This window comes from Microcaecilia unicolor, chromosome 2, assembly GCF_901765095.1.
Source record: "Microcaecilia unicolor chromosome 2, aMicUni1.1, whole genome shotgun sequence".
Classification (NCBI taxonomy): domain Eukaryota; kingdom Metazoa; phylum Chordata; class Amphibia; order Gymnophiona; family Siphonopidae; genus Microcaecilia; species Microcaecilia unicolor.
Window position 1 is genome coordinate 402014135 of NC_044032.1, and position 24754 is coordinate 402038888.

Sequence of the window (24754 nt, forward strand, 5' to 3'; positions counted from 1 at the left end):
TAAAGTGAAGCTGCTATAGCCTCCAACACCCCGGTTAACAACTGGCAAGCCAGGAACCACCTCCCGGCAGATTTTTCTGGAGCTCGAACAAGCTGCAGCCACCCTGCTAAGGGAGATAGAGAATACTGAAGAGGCAGTGGAGCTAGCTGGCCAAGAGGGCACTGTGAAAGTTTGAGTGCTCTCTATCTCCCCTGCTGGTTGATGGACATAACCCATACGTAATGGCTTCATCTGCTTGATGACAAGGAAAAAAGATTTTTAAAAATATTCAACCATCTCTCTGCTCTAAATAGCAAAGTTGCTATAGAAGATGCATGTAAAACTATCAAATTCACACACCTGACATTTTGCAAAATCTACAACCAGACAAGTTGAGCACTCTTGGGGGGGGGGGGGGGTTGTTTGTTGTTTTTATTTACATGTTCTCAGTCAAAACACCCAAATGAGACCATCCTCCAGTCCTGGTGCACACCCACATATCAGGATAACAACATAAGAATAGCCATACTGGGTCAGACCAATGGTCCATCTAGTCCAGTATCCTGCTTCTAACAGTGGCCAATCTAGGACACAAGTAACTGGCAGAAACCAAATTAGTAGCAACATTCCATATCAATCCCGGGGCAAGCAGTGGCTTCCCCCATGTCCATCTCAAAAAAATACTATGGACTTTTGCTCCAGGAACTTATCCAAACCTTTAAACCCAGATACGCTAACCGCTGTTACCACATCTTCCAGCAGCGAGTTCCAGAGATTAACTATTCTTTGAGTAAAGAACATTTCTGGAGGAAGTGACATCACCACCCCAGATGGCTGCTTAAGCCGAAAGCTCCTCAACCCCTGAGACTTTGTTGATTTTTAGCAGCCCATCTGATGTTGCAGAATGGTCTCTGGTACCTGGGATGGTTTCTAAAAATAAGCTTTACCAGTACACGTGGCTTTTAAGCAGCAGGGTATGTCTCTCTCAATTTTCCTACTCAGAGGCGGTGCAGGCTCCGCAAGCAAGACTCTGCAAAAATGGTGGACGCTAACATGAGTGATCACCCTGAGGCGCCTCAGAGCAGAACTAGTGGATTACAGCTCACAGACCAAGAAGCAACACGTGCTATCTGCGAATGGCTGCAGAAAATCAGATCAGACTTTAAGGCTGAGAGAGCTGAATTTAAACATGCTGGGCTCTAATCTGCGGAGAAATATAGCTAATCTGGGCAGGCGAACTGAAGAATCAGACCAGCGCCTCGAGGAACATTCTGAAGCCCTCTCCCTCATGTATAAGTGAATGGGGGAGTTAAAAGCAGAGAATACGGAGTTGGCACTTAAAATAGAAGACCTAGAAAATAGGTCAAGAAGGTGCAATCTACGCAAACGTGGACTGCGAGAAACCCCAGAATACTTAAATCGTGAGTCAGTTGTACAGCGAGTAGCGAGCTCCTTATTATCGGAGGGAGGGAGGGAGGGACGGACGGAGGTTCTGGAAGAGCAGTACAAAACCTATTATGGATCAAACTTCTTAGGCAGCCAACTCTGGAATGCCCTCCCAAGACCTAGCCGATCAATCAGGAACTATCTACCCTTCCGGAAATCACTAAAAACCCATCTGCTCAAGCAAGCCTACCCAAATGACCCAAACGAATCCTACAAACCCATTTACCCAACACTTGCACATCTCTACCTACCTATATCTTTTATTATTCTGCTATACTTAACTTATATTTTCTCTATCAAGTTTCACTATCAATACCCTGTAATCCCTATTACTATGTAAACCGCACTGAACCCGCTTTGAGTGGGAAAGCGCGGGGTACAAATGTAATAAATAAATAAATAAAAGCAGAGCACATCGAATAGGCATGGAATAATACAGCCAGAGACATAATAGTGTGCTTCCAGAGTTATAAGATGAAAGAAGCAATCTTAAAGGCCGCCAGTAGTAAAGACGACTTTGTTTGGGACACTTACCATCTATCCATATATCAGGACTTAGTGGCATCCACTTTGTGGTGCCAAGAACAACTTAGCTTCCTCACCGACCAACTAAGGAAGGAGGGAGTGTTATATCTGTGGCAATTTCCTTTTGCCTTGATTTTCACCTGCGAGGGTCAACTGCACCATATCCATTCGAAAAAGGAGGCTTCCCTGATTTGCCCGTGTCCTGATCAGAGTCCAGAAGGCTCAGCATGCGACACAGAAGATTTGCGATTGTCCTAAATGGCAGAGGATTTAACAACAAAAGCCGTCGTCTGCAGCACCAGGGCTCTGCGACGAGTCTAGCGGGAGCCTCCTTCTCTTTAATTGGACTTGATATATCGGAGAGTGGAGGGGGGTGATTATGAAAATTGACAATATGCTGTTTTTAATTTGTATTGCCTGTTTGGGGTTTGAATGGGGCTTGGGTCATGCATGGAGTGGGTGAATGAGTCTTATACTAAGAGTATTTTTTTTTTGCTCTCTTTTTATAAATTTCTAGAGTTTTGTTATAAAGCAAGGTATCCCTCTTCCATAAATTCTAAGTACAGCTTGGTGGATTTAGAGGATACATGACTATACTGGGCTGCTACTTCAATAAGTTTAGTTTGTTGGTAAATGCTTGGGGGGGGGGGGGGGTGACCTTACTTCTTCCTTCATGTCTGGTGATATACCTGGTGGGACAGGTACAGGATGTGGGGGGGGGGGGGTGAGCAGGAGGGATTGGGTGGGGTGTATCAGATGGGAAGGGGTATATTTAGATTTTTCGCTGAAGGGGGGGATGTTTGGGTTTGTATGACGGTTTTACTTTGGATGGGGTTTTGCATGTATGCTTGATGAGAGGGAGGAGCCAACTCTGGTTACAAAATGCTGTGATTTTCTTTGTTTCCGACTATAGGTGATTTTAAGAGTATCCTTCAATGTGAAAGTGTTTAATTCGCACTACAATATACAATGTGTGTTTAAAGAATTATCAAGATTACCTGGTTCAATATGCTTTTTGAGGGGACTCATTTATTAAAATGTCACTGTAATCTTTTGCATAACAAGCAATACCCACTGCAATTTTTTGCTTCACATCCTTTGGCAAAGAAACAGTGGGTGGGTATTCTGATTTGAGGGACTCTTCAACCTGTAAAAGAATATGCCCCAATTTGACTGCCCCTATCGGACTGACCATTCACTTGTCTATTAGATTGTAAGCTCTTTGAGCAGGGACTGTCCCTCTATGTTAAATTGTACAGCGCTGCTTAACCCTAGTAGCGCTTTAGAAATGTTAAGTAGTAGTAGTAGTAGATTCTAACAGTCCCTTTTTGGATGTCCAACTTGCTCTGCAAGGCAGTATCTATATTCTGGTATCTATCCCCCGAATGATAACCGGAGCGCCTTTTATTTGGAGCTGGAGAAGTTATTGATTCAATGGCCTGAAGGTGCTTGGATATTGGGTGGTGATTTTAATACGACTCTGCATCCTAACCTGGATTAATCCATGCAACATACATATAGGCAGGCTGATAGGAGAGCTTTGCAAACTATGCTGGATAATTTGGGGATGATAGATACTTGGAGGTACTTTTCTGGATCAAGCAAACAGTTTACATACTGTTCTGCTTCACATGCCTCCTACTCCCATATAGATTATTTCTTTTTAGATAGGAATATCTGTAGTACTGTAGTGAAGGTGGAAATAGTGTGGTCAGACAATGCCCCCATTTGGGTTCAATGTAGGGGACGCATGCCAGATGCTAAGCTGCATTTCTGGAGGCTAAATGAGTCATTACTAGATGAGGATAGAGTGATTCAGGATATGAATAAAGAGATCCCGCTGTTCTTGGCAGATAATGCCCTTCCACACTGGGTAACTAATGAGATAGTTTCAAAGCATTAGTTCGTGGCCATTTGATAATGTAGGCTAGTAAACTGAAGCGCAAGAGAGCCAGGATAGGGAATTACGATTGCGCCTCTCGGAGTTAAAACACTGTTGCGTGCACTCACACACTCCTGCTCTGATGCACCAGATTCAAGAACAGCGTCAATCTTTACAAGCTCTCTGGGCGGGTGAGGTGGTCCACCATATGAACACAAGTGCTTTATGAAGAGGGTAATAAAGCTAGTAAATTAATGGCCTCTCAAATAAAACAGAAAAATTAAATTCACATGTGGTATCCCTTCAAGATGGGGAGGGAGTGGAATATTTCAAACCTGATTTGAGGGCTTGTTTTTTGCAGTTTTACAATGCTTTATACACATCAGAAACTACTGCAACACTCCCTGCAGTGCAGCAATACTTGGAAGGGGTGGGTCTTCCACGTTTCACTGTAAGTCAGGTGAACTCTTTAGATCAGGAAATCCAGGTTGAGGAGGTAAATCTTGGATCCCCGAAACCGGGCAAAATCACCGGGACTTGATGGTCTCATGGCCAAGTTTTACAAAATAATTTAAGGTGTTGGTGGCCCCTTTACTGAGCCACGTTTTTAAAGGAGTGTTGGAAGGGGATGCTCTGCCAGCATCGATGGGGGAGGCTGGTATTACTGTACTGCCTAAGCCGGGCAAGGAGGCCAGATCGTCCGGTAAGAACCGCACAATCTCTCTCCTTAACCTGGATGTTAAATTATTAGCTAGCATCCTAGCAAAGAGACTTAATGCCAATATCGCAGCCCTTATTCATATGGACCAATGTGGGCTCATCCCCCAGGGAACTTCAGGAGACGTGTGTAGGGCAATTCAACTTAACTGGTTTGCAGCACACTCCAATGGTGCTATTAACGATAGATGCCAAAAAGGCATTTGATAAGAGTGGAATGGCAGTTTTTTCATGCAGTACTTGATAAGATGGGGTTTGGGCCCTCCTTTTGTTCTTGGATCAAGGCGCTATACAATAATCCTACTGCGCTAATTCGGGTTAATGGGGGATATTCTCAGGCCTTTTCGCTGGGCAGAGGGACTAGACAGGGATGCCCCCTAGCGCCACTACTGTTTGCTATAACAGTGGAACCATTGGTTGCTTCTATTCATCAAAACCCAAAATTACAGGTCTAAAAGGTAGGAGAGGCTGAATATAAGGTGTCTCTATTTGCAGATATTTTACTATCGATGACTAATCCTGAAACTACATTGACGCAAATTATACATACTTTACAACAGTATGGTGCTCTCTGGTTTTAAAATGAATGTTAGTAAATCAGAAATATTGAATGTGACTTTGGCCCCTGTCAGGGTGCAGGTACTGGGCTTCTTTGCCTTTGGGGTGGGCTAAATGCTACATTCATTATTTTGGAGTTAACATCTGCTCCAAATTTTTTGATCTTTATAAATATAACTATCAGGCAGTGATACAGGAATTGCCCCTGGCTTTGAATAGGTGGCATGGTCTGACCCATACTTGGTTGGGTAGGGTAACTGTTTGTAAGATGTCATTACCCAAATTTTTCTACTTATGCCAGACACTTCCCGTGCCCATCCCTAGGAAGGTAATGAGGAATCAAAAACTGTTTCAATACATCTGGCGAAAAAGACCCCCCCCCGAGAGTGGCTAAACGGGTTTTAGTTAGGAGGAGGAACGAGAGAAGTTTTGGAGTTCAAGAGTTCAGGAGCTACTACTAGACAGCGCAACTTCATTATCTGATGGCATGGGGCCTTAATTCCCCCCCCCCCCCCCCCGATGCCTTGGGTATGGACAGAAGAGACTCCTACGCAAATGTTTTGGACCCCCTGGGTAATATCCAGAAGAAGGAATATGCAAAATCCCATTATAAGTACATAAGTACATCAGTAGTGCCATACTGGGAAAGACCAAAGGTCCATCTAGCCCAGCATCCTGTCACCGACAGTGGCCAATCCAGGTCAAGGGCACCTGGCACACTCCCCAAACGTAAAAACATTCCAGACAAGTTATACCTAAAAATGCGGAATTTTTCCAAGTCCATTTAATAGCGGTCTATGGACTTGTCCTTTAGGAATCTATCTAACCCCTTTTTAAACTCCGTCAAGCTAACCGCCCGTACCATGTTCTCCGGCAACGAATTCCAAAGTCTAATTACACGTTGGGTGAAGAAAAATTTTCTCCGATTCGTTTTAAATTTACCACACTGTAGCTTCAACTCATGCCCTCTAGTCCTAGTATTTTTGGATAGCGTGAACAGTCGCTTCACATCCACCCGATCCATTCCACTCATTATTTTATACACTTCTATCATATCTCCCCTCAGCCGTCTCTTCTCCAAGCTGAAAAGCCCTAGCCTTCTCAGCCTCTCTTCATAGGAAAGTCGTCCCATCCCCACTATCATTTTCGTCGCCCTTCGCTGTACCTTTTCCAATTCTACTATATCTTTTTTGAGATACGGAGACCAGTACTGAACACAATACTCCAGGTGCGGTCGCACCATGGAGCGATACAACGGCATTATAACATCCGCACACCTGGACTCCATACCCTTCCTAATAACACCCAACATTCTATTCGCTTTCCTAGCCGCAGCAGCACACTGAGCAGAAGGTTTCAGCGTATCATCGACGACGACACCCAGATCCCTTTCTTGATCCGTAACTCCTAACGCGGAACCTTGCAAGACGTAGCTATAATTCGGGTTCCTCTTACCCACATGCATCACTTTGCACTTGTCAACATTGAACTTCATCTGCCACTTGCACGCCCATTCTCCCAGTCTCGCAAGGTCCTCCTGTAATCGTTCACATTCCTCCTGCGACTTGACGACCCTGAATAATTTTGTGTCATCGGCGAATTTAATTACCTCACTAGTTATTCCCATCTCTAGGTCATTTATAAATACATTAAAAAGCAACGGACCCAGCACAGACCCCTGCGGGACCCCACTAACTACCCTCCTCCACTGAGAATACTGGCCACGCAATCCTACTCTCTGCTTCCTATCTTTCAACCAGTTCTTAATCCATAATAATACCCTACCTCCGATTCCATGACTCTGCAATTTCTTCAGGAGTCTTTCGTGCGGCACTTTGTCAAACGCCTTCTGAAAATCCAGATATACAATATCAACCGGCTCCCCATTGTCCACATGTTTGCTTACCCCCTCAAAAAATGCATTAGATTGGTGAGGCAAGACTTCCCTTCACTAAATCCGTGCTGACTTTGTCTCATCAGTCCATGTTTTTGTATATGCTCTGCAATTTTATTCTTAATAATAGCCTCCACCATCTTGCCCGGCACCGACGTCAGACTCACCGGTCTATAATTTCCCGGATCTCCTCTGGAACCCTTCTTAAAAATCGGAGTAACATTGGCTACCCTCCAGTCTTCCGGTACTACACTCGATTTTAGGGACAGATTGCATATTTCTAACAGTAGCTCCGCAAGTTCATTTTTTAGTTCTATTAATACTCTGGGATGAATACCATCAGGTCCCGGTGATTTACTACTCTTCAGCTTGCTGAACTGACCCATTACATCCTCCAAGGTTACAGAGAATTTGTTTAGTTTCTCCGACTCCCCCGCTTCAAATATTCTTTCCGGCACCGGTGTCCCCCCCAAATCCTCCTCGGTGAAGACCGAAGCAAAGAATTCATTTAATTTCTCCGCTACGGCTTTGTCCTCCTTGATCGCCCCTTTAACACCATTTTCGTCCAGCGGCCCAACCGACTCTTTGGCCGGTTTCCTGCTTTTAATGTATCTAAAAAAATTTTTACTATGTATTTTTGCTTCCAACGCTAATTTCTTCTCAAAGTCCTTTTTTGCCCTCCTTATCTCCGCTTTGCATTTGGCTTGGCATTCCTTATGATCTATCCTGTTACTTTCAGTTGGTTCTCTTCTCCACTTTCTGAAGGATTGTTTTTTGGCTCTAATGATTTCCTTTATCTTACTGTTTAGCCACGCCGGCTGACGTTTAGTCTTTTTTCCCTTTTTTCTAATACGTGGAATATATTTGTCCTGAACCTCCAGGATGGTGTTTTTAAACAGCATCCACGCCTGATGCAAGTTTTTTACTCTGCGAGCTGCTCCTTTCAGTCTTTTTTTCACCATTTTTCTCATTTTGTCGTAATCACCTTTTCTATAGTTAAACGCTAGCGTACTTGATTTCCTAGTTTCACTTCCTTCAATGCCAATATCAAAACCGATCATATTATGATCACTGTTATCAAGCGGCCCTCGTATCGTTACCCCCTGCACTAGATCATGAGCACCACTAAGGACTAAGTCTAGTATTTTTCCTTCTCTTGTCGGCTCCTGAACTAGCTGTTCCATGAAGCTGTCCTTGATTTCATCAAGAAATCTTATGTCCCTTGCGTGTACAGATGTTACATTAACCCAGTCTATATGCGGGTAATTGAAATCCCCCATTATTATTGTGTTGCCCAGTTTGTTTGCGTCCCTGATTTCCTTTAACATTTCCGCATCCGTCTGTTCGTCCTGGCCAGGCGGACGGTAGTACACTCCTATCACTATCCTTTTCCCCTTTGCACATGGAATTTCAATCCACAGTGATTCCAAGGAGTGTTTTGTTTCCTGCAGAATTTTCAATCTATTTGATTCAAGGCTCTCGTTAATATACAATGCTACCCCTCCACCAATCCGATTCACCCTATCACTACGATATAATTTGTACCCCGGTATGACAGTGTCCCACTGGTTATCCTCCTTCCACCAGGTCTCAGAGATGCCTATTATATCTAATTTTTCATTTAGTGCAATATATTCCAACTCCCCCATCTTATTTCTTAGGCTCCTGGCATTCGCATATAGACATTTCAAACTATGTTTGTTGTTCCTAAGTACATCATGCGGGAGGTGGTTTGGCTCTTTATTCAGGGGGAGCAGGCTCTTGCGTTGCTCCCCTTTATCGGTGCTGGCCCCTCACCTTGAGGAAAGGCATGGGTCAGCATTTCAGGAATGGGATCGGAGGGAGGTTGTCACATATAGGGCAGATAGTTAAGGAAGGGGGAGTATAAATTTCTTTTCTAGAATTACAACAGACTTATAACCTAGATAAGAGAGACTTCATATAAATATCTCCAAATTAGACATCTATTAGGGAGTAACCCATATTGTGAAATCTGGCGCGATTCCCCATCTCCATTTGAAGACTACATAGCAAAGGGCCTGCGCCAGCCAAAAACGATTTCAACCCTGTATGATTTTTTAAATGTTTCGAGGAAGGAGCAGACCCCAAGTTTCATTCGACAGTGGGAAACTGATTTGGGTTGTGAATTGATGACTTCGGAGTAAGAGTCAGTTTATGCTAATATGGCTCGCTTTACTATTTTGGTAAACTTGCTAGAAAATGGGGGTCAAATCGTATCGGTGGTACCGATCTATGTTCATGGCTAAATTTTTGCCCGATCAGAAGGGATATTATTGGAGGGGGATGTGGGAACCAGGGCACATATTTTCATATCTGGTGGGATTGTCCCTCTATTGGGTTATTTTAAGATACTTGGGCTGGGATATTATCTTCCATGGTTACCTTCCCTGTATTAGAAGACCAAGCTCTTTTTTTGTTGCATGTGCTGCCGGACGCCATGCAAACGGATGTGAAGCGGGTACTCCTCCCTTGTTAGTGGTTCCTCGGCGGGAGGTTGCAAAATGCTGGAGAACCGTAGCACTTCCACAGATGCCCCAATTGAGGAAAGCTTTATGGGAGACTTACTATTTTGGCAAACTCACAGCACAATGGTGAGGTCAGCTGACTGTTTTCCAAAGAGCATGGGCCCCCTTTCTCGAGAGGTATCAAAGTTTTGTTTTTGCCCTGGGATAACCTTTTTCAATTATACATTGTCTGTGTAAGTGTTGGTGATGGAGTATTCTTCTCAAAAGTAGGCAGAATGTATGTTGTGGGTCATCTTATATTTTATACTTTACTAGATTAATACCTCTTTCAATACATGTATAAGTGGTGCTATAGAAGATTTTAACAGGTTACAGATCACCAACAGCAGATCTGCAATTTCATATTTGATTTCTTTCAGTACCCTGGGGTGCGTACCATCCAGATCCAAGAGATTTACTGCTCTTTAAATGCATCGATTTGGCTCGGTACATCTTCCAGGTTCATTGAGATTTCTTTCCATTCCTCTTAATCGTCACCCTTGAAAACCATCTTCTTCAGTAAAGACCAAGGCAAAGAATTCATTCAACCTCTCTACTATGACCCTGTCCTCCCCCAAGTGCCCTTTTTACTCCTTGATGATCTAATGGTCCCACGGATTCTTTCACAGGCTTTCCGTTTCTGATATACCTGAAAATGTTATTATGAGTTTTTGCCTCTGAGGCAAGTCTCTCATCGTATGCCTTCTTTATCAATGCTTTGCATCTAACTTCCCAGTGCTTACGCTGCTTTTTGTTTTCTGAATATGGCTTTTCCTTCCATATTCTGAAAGAATATCCAAAAGAAAAAAGGAATTTGGATTTTCTGAAATAAAATCCAAATTCCTAATGTCTGATAATGTCTTCTGTTATACCACTATCCTGTATTTCATGACCATGTAACCCAAAATCCTCCTGTAAAACCAAATGTTTATCCTCTTCTCATTTCCAGTATCCATGATATATTGTAAGCCACATTGAGCCTGCAAAGAGGTGGGAAAACGTGGGATACAAATGCAATAAATAAATAAATAAATAAATAAATAAATAAATAAAATAAATAGTTACTTTGGCTCCAATAGCCTCTTTCACTTCTCTCTTTAACCATGCTGGCTGTCGTTTGCTCTTCTTTCCACCTTTATTAATATGTGGAACACATCTGATCTGGGTTTCTAAGATGGTATTTTTAAACAGCATCCATGACTGATTTAAAATTCTAACCTTTGCAGCTGAACATTGCTGTAACTATCAGCTCTGCTCTACACTGTTGCTATGGTAAAATTCCAGAATAGTCTAGCAACTGCTAGCCTACCTTTCCCCAAGTTTAAAGCAATTTCCCAGCAAATAACTTACCAGTGAAGTTCTGAAGTCATCTCATAGCATTTCTCCTGCAGAACAAAATCTGGCTTACTTATGTGCCTGTGCTGCTTTGATTACTCACACTGCAATCAGGGTTCTTTTCAACTTTCCTCTTTAATCTGTCACTGTAGCTTTGTAATAGATTCTCTGTAAAAGGTAATTTCACTAGCAAACAATTTTAAATAGAAATACACAAGTATGACTACCTTGCTTTCTGATAGGTATTCCTTTTATTTTAAATGGCTAAACTGTGCTCCAAACTTAAGTTAGAATTCTAAACTGAGGTTTCCTGTGACTATCTGCTCTACACTGATGCTATGGTAAACTCTATAGTATCAGTCAAAAAGGCCAGGAAGTGACTGATCTTAAGCAAAGAGGTCAGGAAACCCACTCAGTATTACCTAGGCACTGTCTTTTTTTAGGTGCTGTTTTTAAAAGAGCAACACAAAATATGCAAAGGGAAGTATGGTTGGTCCAACCATGTGCTTTACTACCATCCTAATATAGTATGCTATTCTCTTAAGAATGGGGAATTAAAGGTATGGTGAAAACCTAAGGTCTGTCACGGAAAGTGCGTACAGAGCATGTGGGGATCAATGACCACAAAACTTAACAGGTGGAGGAGGAAGGAAGTCAAAGTGATGCAGATAGATTAAAAGTCCACAGGCTTAGCAAGTGAATCACAGAGCTATATATACACACAAATAAACACACCAAAATTAAACCGAGAAACTAACAGCTCTAGTAATAGCTGGTAAAACACAGTTCACATGCATTAGTGTACTGAAATTAGAGAAAAAAGCATAAAGCGATCACAGACCAGTAACACTGCCACTCATCAGGTCAGGAAGCATTGCTCGGGATTCCTTGCCCATTAATTCCAGTGGGTGAGAAGACAAAACGGACGTTTAGCTGTTAGTCTCAAAAAGTGATATTTAGAAAGTACAGTTCGCGTATTTCCAGCCGTATAGCAGTTTCCACCAAGAATTAAAACTACGACAAGATACATTTTCCAATACTTCACACAGCAGTATCCCTGTGGGATTACACAGACTACACCAGGAGACTCCTGATGCAGGCCACATAGGCCAAAACACAGCTGTGTCGAGTCTGGTTGATGAAAATAAGTGTTGAGATCCTTGGAAGCATCGTCTGTTTCATTTGTGTTACCTTCACTGTTTATTGTGTGTTTGCCTGGTGAGACCTCATGTATGAGTACTGTATCCAATTCTGGAAACCATGCCTCAAAAAGGATATAGATAGGGTGGATACAGTCTAGGCAAGAGTTACCATAAAGGGTGCAGGGTTTGAATCAAAAGCCCTATATGATTGGAACTGAAGGTACCCTGAAGAAAAGGAGAAAGAGGGGGGAAATATGACATACATTCATTCAATTATTTCAAAAGGTACAAGTACTACACATGAGAAAAGCATTTGTCAGTGGAAAGACGTACACGATCATAGTGTGAGACTTCTAAACAATTTTTTTGAGGGGGGGGGGTTACGCAAGAGATTCTAGACAGAGCAGGATCACAGGACTAATTTTCCAAGTAAGATAGTGGATGCAAAAAAAACCACACAGCAATAGTTTCAGGAATACCTAACTAGATGATCCCTAGTTGTAAAGGAAAAAAAAAAAATAACTGGGGTCTATTGCTCTGCACCAGAAACTAAACTGGTTGGATTAAATGGGCTTTACAGTCCTTAATGGCCATCCATAATAAAACCAAAGCAGAAATAATTTTAAAAGCACACTTATAAAGAGTCTCCACCTCTTTTCTAGGAGAAAACCAGGAACATCAATATTTATTCTGATTATCAGCCTTGATACAGACTGAGGTCAACTTTATATTGTAAATCCTGCAAAGATTTAAACTGTGACCATCTACTCTCTGGCAGCAACTCTACTTCCTTCTCATAATAACTACAAATGACAAGCCTCATCAATAGATATTAATTTCAGTAACCCTGCTACAGAGAATATCCTTATTTACCTACAGACACTAGCAGTTAAGAGCTAACCTGATTTCACCTTCGGCTCTATTGACAGCAGTCAACTAGCAGCAATGAGCGCAACCAAACACAGCCAGGGGACACCTTCTGCTACTCTATGATATGAAAAATAAGTGATGCAGAGCTGGAAAGAGCTCTAACATAATGCACAAGAAACATGCAGCTACAGGGCGCTCACGCTCACACGTCACCTGAACTGCACTGACCCTTCAATAACAACATGGCACTGACAGGGACACAGCGTCTGCATGTGTTAAATTACACTAGAGCATTAGTTCTCAACCTTTCTTCTGTTCTGACATACCTAACCATGCTCTTAGGTATGTGACCGAACAAAAATAAAAAAAAATGTGAATATCTTTTCACTACTGTCAACAATGATGCAATGGATTTTAGATTTATAAGCTGGTATTGAAACAAAGTTAAAAGTTCTATAAGAAAAAAATACATGTATTAACATTCATTTACTTCATCAGTGAAATATCCAGGACCGATGTGCTACACACAGTTGGGTGGAATGCTAGACAGATACACTAAACAGAGAAGGAAAATGCAAGCAGGGGTGGTTTCTCAGGTCATCTCCTCCTCCTCCTCCTCTGCAGCTAGAAAACGGCAGTGATCACAGCCACAGAGGACTCATCAATGGTACTGGTTGCCAAAAGGGAGTGTGCAGAATGCAGCATTTCTAGCCCGGCCTGATGGCAGTCAGGATCAGGGTAGCAGCAGCAAAGGTTAGATGCAGGATGCAGCAATGTCGACTGCCGGGGGGCGGGGAGGGGGGCAGTCAAGACCTGCAACATTTCCAGTTAAGGTTAGCAGCCGCAGTGATGTTTGGGAATAGTGGAGAAGCAGAAATTGGGATCCGTTATAGGGATTTCAAGAATCCGACTCCCAGGATAGCTTGCACAAGTGGTGGTTAAAGTATTGGCTTGCTATCTATGTCAAATTTTTAATGACACCTCCCAGCTCCTGGTGTGTCTCACACTGGTTGAGAACCACCACTACGCTGGAGTCACTGCTACAAAACTCAGCAACCCCAAGCTACTCACACTAACACCTCTGAATCCAAATTTGATTTGATTCATAATTTATGCATACACTAATTGTAATAACAGCTATACAACACAGCTAGACTGTTAAACTATACAATAGAAAAGTTGTGTTAGTATCACTGTTTTATAAAAGACACACTTGAGACATGTTAGAACTATTAAGCTTTCCTGCAAATACCATATTTTACCTCATTTTCAGTTAAGGAAGCTGTAGGAGATAAAAGAACAAGATTGGACGATGCAGCAACTGAAGTCCGAATTCACTTCTTCAGTGGTTTGACAGCATCAGATAGATTGTTCCTTGCCTACTGGTTCTTTAGAAAACAGGCAGTTTCGGGGACCTTTCTGTTTTGTTGTTGTTGTTGTCTGATCCTCCTAAATGTTTTTCATGCAGTGCTAGGAAACTCTCAGCTACAATAAACTGTTTTTGCATGGATGTGCAAATACATGCTAATTCACTGAGGATGTTAAATATTTCCTATACTACCAAGCAGAAGGTCTTGTTCTTGGCAGATTAAAATATTAAACATAAAAATACAGTGCAACATTAAAGCAAAACAAATTATAAATAACATACGACATTAAAATACAATAGAACACGGAAAATTGTCAGGTCCAAAAAGACATAAATATTAAAAAAAAAAAACCTTCACAGTTTCCCCTGTCAGATAGCTGTCTCCTCTCAAATCTCACCAGGTCAGCTGCAAGAAATTCCTAATCTCGTGTATCCATTAAATGCACCTTTTTTTTTTTAGACTGACAGAAAAATGCTTTTCAAATTAATGTAACAAGCAACCAGAGGGGAATAGTGTAAACCCTTTTATGGCTCTGAATGTATCGATGGTGGCTTTGAACTTTATCCTCCAAGCCACAAGCAACCAACGGAGATCACTCAAAACTTGATTAGGAGGAACCACAGCTAAGACAAGAAGAAGCACTCTGTACAGGATGTAATACTCTCATCCACGAGCTGGGAAGACCCACATATACTGCCCTGCAATACCAATGTGGGTAATGCTCAGGATCCCCCATCATATTGTTGAGGTTTTCAGTCTCAGTCAAAATGCCAAGGCAGCATCATCACTCAGTTCACATAATCAGTCTCTAGGGATGTGTATCCATCTGAAACAAACATTTCCCAAGTTCTTATGGCCTAAAACAAGGAAAATGAAACTTGGGGTTTTCTTCTTGTGTCAGAAATAGGGTGCACTTTTTCCAGTGTTGCCCAAAAATAAAAACAAAACAAAATCCCTTAAACATGGGAAAGCAAACAAAATGAACGTTTTGGGGTTGCACACCCTTAACAGACTCTATATTTTATCTCAGCTAAGTCACCATACCAGTAATAACAAATTCATTACAACTGCAGCTAATAATTGCCCATAAATAATGACAATTTGTTGATAACATGATATAAGCAGAGTTGTGGAGTCGGTACACCAAACTTCAGCTCAGACTCCTCTATTTTTCTACTGTCTGACTGACTCCTACTGATATCGGGCTTTACATTTTTTGTTCTAGATCTAAAGAACTGGTTAATGTAACTTTAGATCCAGGGCAAAGAAATGTGTACAAGTATAAAATGATAAAATTTACCATATGCTTTTTTTTAAAGCTGGAATCAGAATCGGTATATTTTTACCGAATTCTAACTCCACAGCCCTGGATATAAACTAACTTGGTTAGGGGATTCTCTCTACAAGTAGGGACAAAATACCAGAGAGCAATAAACAGGTAGGGGACTCATAAATCAGCACCTTAAAACCCTCTTGTTTGCAGGGCCAGGTCTAAGATTTTGGTGCCCACAGACAAGCCCAGACAACAGAAGCCAGAAAGCAGGGGGGGGGGGGGGGGGTCAGATTCCAAATACTACAAAATCAGTGAAGTAGAGCAAAACCATAGTGACACTCATTTGAAGCAGCACATGCCAGAGCACCTTCAAACTTTGGAATCCTAGGCAGTACCTATACCTAAATATGGGTGTACTCATTTTCTTCTGTAGCCACTTACCTACACCTCCAAGTAGGTTAAGCATGGTACAACAGCATGCTGGAAACATTAGTAGCCCTCCCACATGCAAAGAAAAAAAACCCGGCTTTCATCTAACAACCAAAATAAGCACCACTTGCTTAGAATTTAAGATAACTAGTTGCCCCAGTAGAAGAAACACCCACGATGCTGTAGGAAAAGTTTAGACACCAATGCAGACTGCAAGTCAGGTAGCTTGCCAGGTGTTTTCTACAGCTGCAAAGAAAATCTGTGTTGAGCAGCAGTGCAGTGCCGTTAACAAGCCCTTGTAATTAAGAATGGGAGGAGGTTTTGTGACTAACTGCTGCTCTGCTGCCACCACCAAATAGAGACCTTCATGAACAGCACAGAGAACCCTCTTCAAGGTAGTCTGCTGGGTCTAAAACTTACTGACCACTGAGTTGAGAACTCTCTCCCAGCTGGAGACTCAGCACACAGGCATTTCCTGCAATAGAAACCAAGTAAACAACTTGACTTGTCCTGTAGAAGCCAGTGTTCAAAAACACACTGATATACTACTTACTACTACTACTAAACATTTCTAAAGCGCTACTAGGGTTACGCAGCGCTGAACAGTTTAACAAAGAAGGATAGTCCCTGCTCAAAGGAGCTTACAATCTAAAGGACGAAATGTAAAGTTGGGGCAGTCTAGATATTCTGAATAGAGGTATAATAGTTATGTGCCGAAGGCAACATTGAAGAGGTGGGCTTTGAGTAAGGATTTGAAGATGGGCAGCGAGGGGGCTTGGCGTATGGGCTCAGGGAGTTTATTCCACGCATAGGGTGAGGCGAGGCAGAAAGGGCGGAGTCTGGAGTTGGCGGTGGTGGAGAAGGGTACTAAGAGGAGGGATTTGTCCTGTGAGCGGAGGTTACAGGTAGGAGCGTAAGGGGAGATGAGGGTAGAGAGGTAATGAGGGGCTGCAGATCGAGTGCATTTGTAGTTAAGTAGGAGAAGCTTGAACTGTATGTGGTACCTGATCGGAAGCCAGTGAAGTGACTTGAGGAGAGGGGTGATATGGGCATATCGGTCCTGACGGAAGATAAGACATGCAGCAGAGTTCTGAACGGATTGAAGGGGGGATAGATGGCTAAGTGGGAGGCCGGTGAGGAGTAGGTTGCAGTAGTCAAGGCGAGAGGTAACGAGAGAATGGACGAGTGTTCGGGTGGTATGCTCAGAGAGGAAAGGGTGAATTTTGCTGATGTTATAGAGAAAGAAGCGACAGGTCTTGGCTATCTGCTGGATATGCGCAGCAAAGGAAAGGGAGGAGTCGAAGATGACTCCGAGGTTGCGGGCAGATGAGACGGGGAGGATGAGGGTGTTATCAACAGTGATAGAGAGAGGAGGGAGAGGAGAAGTGGGTTTGGGTGGAAAGACAATAAGCTCGGTCTTAGCCATGTTCAGTTTCAGGTGGCGGTTGGACATCCAGGCAGCAATGTCAGATAGGCAGGCCGATACTTTGGCCTGGGTTTCCGCAGTGATGTCCGGTGTGGAGAGGTAAAGCTGGGTGTCGTCAGCATAAAGATGATATTGGAAACCATGGGATGAGATCAGCGAACCCAGGGAAGAGGTGTAGATTGAAAAAAGAAGGGGTCCAAGGACAGATCCCTGAGGAACTCCAACAGAGAGCGGGATGGGGGTGGAGGAAGATCCTTGAGAATGTACACTGAAGGTGCGGTGGGAGAGATAAGAGGAGAACCAGGAGAGGACAGAGCCCTGGAATCCAAATGAGGACAGTGTGGCAAGAAGTAAGTTGTGATTGACAGTGTCAAAAGCGGCGGATAGGTCGAGGAGGATGAGGATGGAGTAATGATCTTTGGATTTGGCAAGGAACAGGTCATTACAGACTTTAGATAGTGCCGTTTCTGTCAAGTGTAGAGGGCGAAAGCCGGACTGAAGCGGCCTTTTGTGGTACGGCAATACATAGGGATGTGTGCAGGCAAAATCTTTGGTTAGCTATTGGGTTCTTTTCTCGATTTTCAGGCGTTTGTAAGTTTCATATATTTGTTTTACATTTAAACTTTTTATTGAACAAATAACACTGTGACACAGTAGGTACCACCCCGAGTTTTGTGATCACGGGACCAACATAATCCTGTAGGCACTGCTCATCGACATTTTATTTGGAAGTAACTACAACTGGAGCATTCTCTGTCATTGTACCAGAGAACGGAACAAGTTACCTTTATGAATGAAGACTGAATCCAGACTTGCCCATTTTAAACACAGTCTTTGAGGGACTATTTGTTTTACTTGGTATTTTTTGTGCCTTCTTGACACTGCCGTCTCATTCATTTTCAGGGCTCACTTTAAGCTGGCTTACTGCTGTTGCTTTTGGTTTTCACTGTTTTGAGGACGTTCTTGTTTGTATTTTATTATGTACTAGTAAAAGAAGCCCGTTTCAGAGCAAATGAAACGGGCGCTAGCAAGGTTTTCTTCGCCAACACCCCCCCCCCTCCCTCCCTGGCCAACCCCTTCGTTGTTCTGGCATTGCTCCGCCCCCAACGTCATAACGTTTGACGCGAGGGCGGGGCCCGGAGCGATTTCCCACCCCGCCTCCCTGCCAACCCTTTCGTTGTTCTGCCATTGCTCCGCCCTCGAGGGCGGGGCCCAGAGCGATTCCCCCCCCCCGCCCCCCTCCCTGCCAACCCCTTCGTTGTTCTGCCATTGCTCCACCCTCGAGGGCGGGGCCCGGAGTGATTTTGGTGGCTTCACCACCACGAACCTTTTTGAAGAAAGTCAGAGCTTGGCTTCACTGACGTCAGTGTCCTCAGAACATTGAGGGCGAGTTTTATTATAGTAGATTTTTTTTTTCCACCTTGGATACGTTTAAATTAGATCTTACCTGCTAATTTGCTTTCCTTTAGTCCCTCCAGACCGGCCCAGAAAGATACAGATGGGTTGTGCAGTCCTTCCAGCAGGTGGAGACTGAGAATTCTGTCTCTCGTGAGAGCCAATAAGAGCCCTGGCTAACTATAGTAAGATCCAGTATTAACATAGCAAAGTAGGAAAGAAAGAAAGTAACTTTCATGCAACTGGTAAAGCCAAATAGGCAACAGGTGAAGCCTTACATGCATTGAAAACAGATATATAATGGCCCTCGTAAAGACAGAGGGTAAGGCAAGAATGTGGGTCTTTTTTTAAATAACCGACTACAAATGCTCTAAGCAGCTCAATACCCATTAAACTAATATTCAATACTAAATTATATCGGTGTTAAGGCATCAGACAGAAATTAATGGACAAGAATTTATAGCACGAAGGGTTCTGGGCCAGTCTGGAGGGATTCAAGGAAAGCAAATTAGCAGGCAAGATCTAATTTCTCCTTCCTTAGCATCTCTCTGGACCGGCCCAGAACGATACTGATGGGAAGTAACAAAGCAGTACAACTGAGGGACCTAGTAATCCCAGCATAAGGGCTCTTGATCAAAAAACTGCATCTTGATGACACTGTGCATTCAATCTGTAATGCTTAGAAAAAGAATGCAAGGAAGACCACATTGCTGCCTTACATATGTTAAAAGGCAGTACTAAGAAGTGCTCAGCCCATGCTGCTGCTTGTCCTCTAGCAGAGTAAGCTTTTACCCTTTCTGGAAGAGTTTTCTAGATAGAACGTAAGCAGAAGCAATCATTTCTTTTAGCCATCTTGAAATGGTAGGCTTAGACGCCGCTAAACCTTTTCTTTTAACCAAAAAGGAGACAAGAAAAGAAAGAAATAGAATAAGTATAAGAGACTGAAGGGCTCAGCACCTTCCACCAGCTGAGAATACTGGATCTTACTATCGCTATCCAAGGCTCTTATTGTCTCTTACAAGTCAGAATTCTCAGTCTCCACCTGCTGGAAGGACTGCACGACCCATCTGTACCTTTCTGGGTCAGTCCGGAGGGACGCCAAGCAAATTAAAATTCTATTCTATGAAACAACTTGCATAGTTCCAAGCTTATACAATATATAAATCTTCCCTTAGTGTGGAACCTGCTCCCTGCACAGTGCACCAATCGACGTGTGCTAATTTGTAGGTTAGTGCATGTTAAATTACTAATGCCAACAAAACTTAAGATGCACTAACGAATGGAATGCACACTCCTAGTAAAAAGACAACCCAAAATAAACTGTTTAGGAGGGGGAAAAGTCTGCAGATAACCACAAAGCTACTGTGCATCCCACAGGAAGAGATTATCTCTGGGACAGGTAGAAGCATACACAACCTGATTTTTTTTTTTTCTCAAGGAATCTCTCTCATAACTTGTCAGGCCCACACATGTCAACATTTTTCAAAAACAGCTTTAGTGTGGAAGCTGCTCCCTGCACAGTTTGTGCAATTCTGAAATAAAAGCCTAATATAACAATGTAAGACTACAGAGAGAAACCTCTGGGAAACAAGAGCTTACTCCTTTCCAGGATTTTCATCACAAGCACAAGAGTTCCGGTTCCATATCCAGTATCTGCATTTTAATCCAAGAACCCAAGTTCAGGCGTGCACATCTATCACACAATATTGAACTGGCTAGACTGACCAATTCAGCGTTTTTCTTGTATGCAAAGGATGACAAGATGCCAGGGTATGACTTCCTTGAACCAGTTAGTGCTATTTCTCACCAATGACTGACTGAATGATGTGAAAACTATAATATGCCATCTATCATGCAAGACCTGTAGCTCATACACCGTACCCCATTTTGGAAATTAAAGCTTTCTAGCAGTCCCTGCAAAATACAAAAATAAAGACTCCATGCACTTCAGAGGATTCATTGCTAAATGTCTATACAACAATAAAATAATTTATATTCTGCTAATCTCCTACAAAGCCCAGTGTAGATCACAGTTAAAAGAAGCTAGAACAAGTTTAATCATTTACAATAGTACATTCAGTTCACTAACTATTTTCAACACCCCTGGAAAATAAAAAAAAGTTTGTAATTTTCTTCAAAATAGCAAGGTAAAGAATTCCAGCACAATGCAGACAGATATGAAAAAGAAGATTTTTAGATCTTATTCTGACTACTGATGAAGGCAGATATCTCTGCAATTATCTCTTCCAAGTCAATCTTCCCAAATGAGGTAAAGAAAGCAAATAAATACGTATAAGGCGGAACACAGTTAAAAAAATAAGTCAATGAATCAATGTACACAGTTTAAAACAAACAGCCACCAAACAGAGAACCAACGTAACTCTCTCAAAAGAAGGGAACTATCAAACTTCCTTATTCCCACTGCAAGTCTAGCTGCTTTATTTTGGAGAATTTGTAAATATTTTAATATTGTTTGCAAAGTACCTACGGTACATAGAAAAGGTTACAACAACAACAGTCTAAGTGTGGTATGATCAGCAATTTAATCAAAAGCCTCAAACATTCAGGAAAAAAAATTAATCTGTTTACATATTGCAATTTGAATTATTTTGTAAGTTGCAACAAGGGTATTTCATTTATGCTCCATTTTCAAATCTGAGATCCCAAAACCTTCATGACAGAGTTTAACTTAAGAACAGTCCCTTGAACTATCAGGCCATCACCCAAATATACACATACTGTTGAGTTTTATTGGTTAGAAGCCATGTGAGGCATATTTTCAAAGCACTTAGCCTTCCAAAGTTCCATAGAAACCTATGGAACTTTGGAAGGCTAAGTGCTTTGAAAATATGCCTCCAAGTCACCAATCTTTGCCAGTTAAGGATATTCATAAACCTGCACCAGAAATGGTAGATCACTGAGGCAGACCCCTTACTATCCAGAATATAGAGCTTTCAGTACATTTTATTCCAAATTCATAACCACACTATCCAGAACAGGGTAAGCAGAATAACTCAGTGCTCAGAACAGAATATATTCCATAAAGAATGCCATGCAAAATGGGGGTGTATTTTTACAGGCAATTTAATAATGGTCGCTGTTGATTCACAGCCAGCACAGTTAAATGTATGGGGAAAGAGGGTGGTAGGAGGATAGTTTGATTACAATGTGCTGAAGCAGATCATGTTCAATCATGAATACAAAAATCATCTACAATTTTCTAGTCAAGTGCTGATGCAATTATGTTTTTCCTTTAGATAAGGCAGTGTTGCTATGTTAATCCACTTGAATGCACTGTGTCCCCTGGACTTCAGGAAGACCATCAGTCACATCCTGTCTTCTAATACAATACGATCCTTAGGGTCTGCCAGAGACTGAATATTTATTTAAAACAGTTACAGACCGTCAATCACTAGTCATTTTCAGCGATTAGAAAACATAAAACAAATATATTGATTCCTACAAAGGCACAAAACAAATTTAACTTCTTAAGCTCATAGGGAGCGGACATCTAGTTCTACTGTATCTTCAAGCCTTCCTACCAATTTAAGGACGAAACATTAAAATGAGCTACAGCTCACCAAGCAGGTACTACCGCCAAGAAGAGATACCAACTGCCATCAGCTTTTAGCACCAGGATTGTACCGAAATTTAGCTGTGCCTTGGGCAACTCACCCATTTGCATTCTACCCACTTCACCAATGCCAGTGAGAGATGCTGGGCTGGGGGCAATTTCTGTAACCTATGTAGCCACACTGGTCACACAACTAGGACACTGGTCATGTGAACATTACCTCATCCAAAATGTGGAGACATTCCTCAAAAAAAAAAAAAACAACACTTGAGTTACAAGGGATCCACTAGACCTGTATGAAAATTTCAAAGCAAAGCCAAACTCTGCCATCAACAAATCAAGTTACTTGAGTAAGAGAGTAGGTCCTTGAGTTTTACTGTATGTCAAGAAAGACTAGCAAGCCAGCTGCCAGGCAACAACACATTTGCTTTGAAAATGCAGATTGTGGGGCTGGGCGAGATGAGGAGACTTCATTAGATTGCTGAAAATCACAAAGCCCCAAACACTAGCCAGCAGACCTTCATTTAACAAACCATGACTGCTGGTCTCTGCTCCCCAAGCTGCTTCAAGATTATCTTTGCCATATATCGAGGATACTAATTATACAACACCTCTAAGAAACACTACTCAAAACTCCGGCTAAAGCGTCTGCTGTCCAAATGCTGGACTGACGAATCGTCCTGCCCCCCCACCCCCCCAAAAAAAAACGCACACACTGCACCACAAACTCTCAATTAGAAAACATTTTGATACAGTGCCATTGAATTAACTAAAAACAAACATAGCTTAAAAAGGTATTAAGGACAATATGTCTACTTTTAAATTGTACTGCATTCAGCCCTTTTAAATTGTACTGCATTCTGCCCTTCTCTACATATCTCTGCAGTCAGTTCTCTCTCTTGCCCCCTGGTAGTCCCCAGCCTCTTCACCAATATAGCGTGCTGCCAGCCTTACTGGAGTCACTCTGCTCACTGCAGGGAACGGACTCTAGTTCTTCGTGCTTTTAAAGTTGGAGTGGAACAAAAGACAAAGCATGTGAAAGCAGCTTCCCAATGCAAGCGCGCAAACGAGGATATGTGCCATCCATCCCGGGCCGAAAAGCAACATTACTCTCACCCCCCCCCCCCCCCAACCACTCTTTTATATGTGGCCGCTTGGGAGAACCGTAAGTTTCCTTCCCTCAGGCAACGCAGAACCTAGCCAGCAGGGGAACAAAACAAACGCGTCCCACTCTCACATAGTCAACCGAACAGCACCTGTCCACCCGTCACTCAGCGCCCAAATCCTTCGCCTCGTGCCCCAGCCCCAGATGACAAGTCCCTCCAAACAGTACGGTGCGAATTAGAAGCGTCGCCCTTCCGTACACCCTCAAGGGTGCTGCAATCTCCACACGCTTTCCCCCCGACGCGGAATCCCGGCTCCAGCCTCCTGTCAGGAAGCCGGCTCTGCTACCGCCCCCTTTCCAGTGCCCGCTACTCACAACAAGAAGCTCATGTCGGTCCAGGCTTCGGGACGCAGCAAGCTGATATCCGCACGTGCTTCGCCGCCCCGTGCAGAAGACACTGCGCGAGCGAGCAGCTCGGGTCTCTAGAGCTAATAAACAGCAGTGAGTGCACCCGAGAAAGGCAGCGGCCAACGTTCGGAATAAACCATTCCGTAAAAAAAAGGGGGGGAACAAGAGGAGGGAGAATAGCAACGCGGCGCCCAGTAAACAAACAGTCCTCTGCCGACGTCCCCTCTCGTGCTGCCGCACAGCTCCGCACCGCAGACGTTTTTTTTTAATTGGTTTGTTTTAGGGGCTACATAGAACTAGCTCAGCCTGCCTTAACCCTAGAACGCATATTGGGGGCCTAATGCTTACATTTTTGCTATTATCTGCAAAATTACTTTAGTTAGAATTTTGAAACTCAAGGTATTACTCAAGTATGTCATTGTTGATAATATCCAGTTGTTCATATAATTTTTTTTCATAGGCATTATGGTGTAACAATGCTTGTTTGGTGAAAACTACATCTGTACGAATTGGGGGCCTTTTAGGCCCCCGCTGTTTTTATCATGTTCTCAGAAGTGTTTGTGTCTCAAGTTACTTTATTTGTACTCAGTAATGCTGGTGGAGGGGCCAGGGTGTGGATAATAACATGTGAGGATGTCATGTGATTTTTGGAGGGAGTGATAAGGCCATGACATCACCTCAGGTCCTCTGAACACTGAGGACAGTATACACTGTGAGCTAATTGCTGAAGGACCTGTGATAAGATAAGCTGTTGAGAGGAAATCTGTTTCATTTTCTAACATCTAGTCAGCAATGGCACAGTCTTCCTCCAAGTGTCTGACTGACCAAGAGATTGAAGCGATTATGTTTCAAAGCGATGATGAAAGTGAACTATCTTTGTCTGATGAAGAATATCTGCCAC

General features: G+C 42.8%; 1 protein-coding gene across 3 annotated transcripts in view; it reads right to left on the bottom strand.

Moving 5' to 3' along the window:
- Positions 1 to 23984, bottom strand: part of MOB1B (MOB kinase activator 1B) — a 164771-nt gene extending 140787 nt beyond the window's left edge. Inside the window, exon 1 of one of the 3 annotated variants that reach the window (XM_030190633.1) lies at positions 23821 to 23984. In XM_030190633.1, the coding sequence (XP_030046493.1) occupies positions 23821 to 23834 (14 nt within the window). In that variant the 5' untranslated portion in view covers positions 23835 to 23984. Of the gene's footprint in view, positions 1 to 23294; positions 23390 to 23596; positions 23647 to 23820 lie in introns of those variants that run through there. The other 2 variants (XM_030190635.1, XM_030190634.1) reach the window with 2 other exon arrangements.
- Between the last annotated feature and the right edge of the window lie 770 nt (positions 23985 to 24754).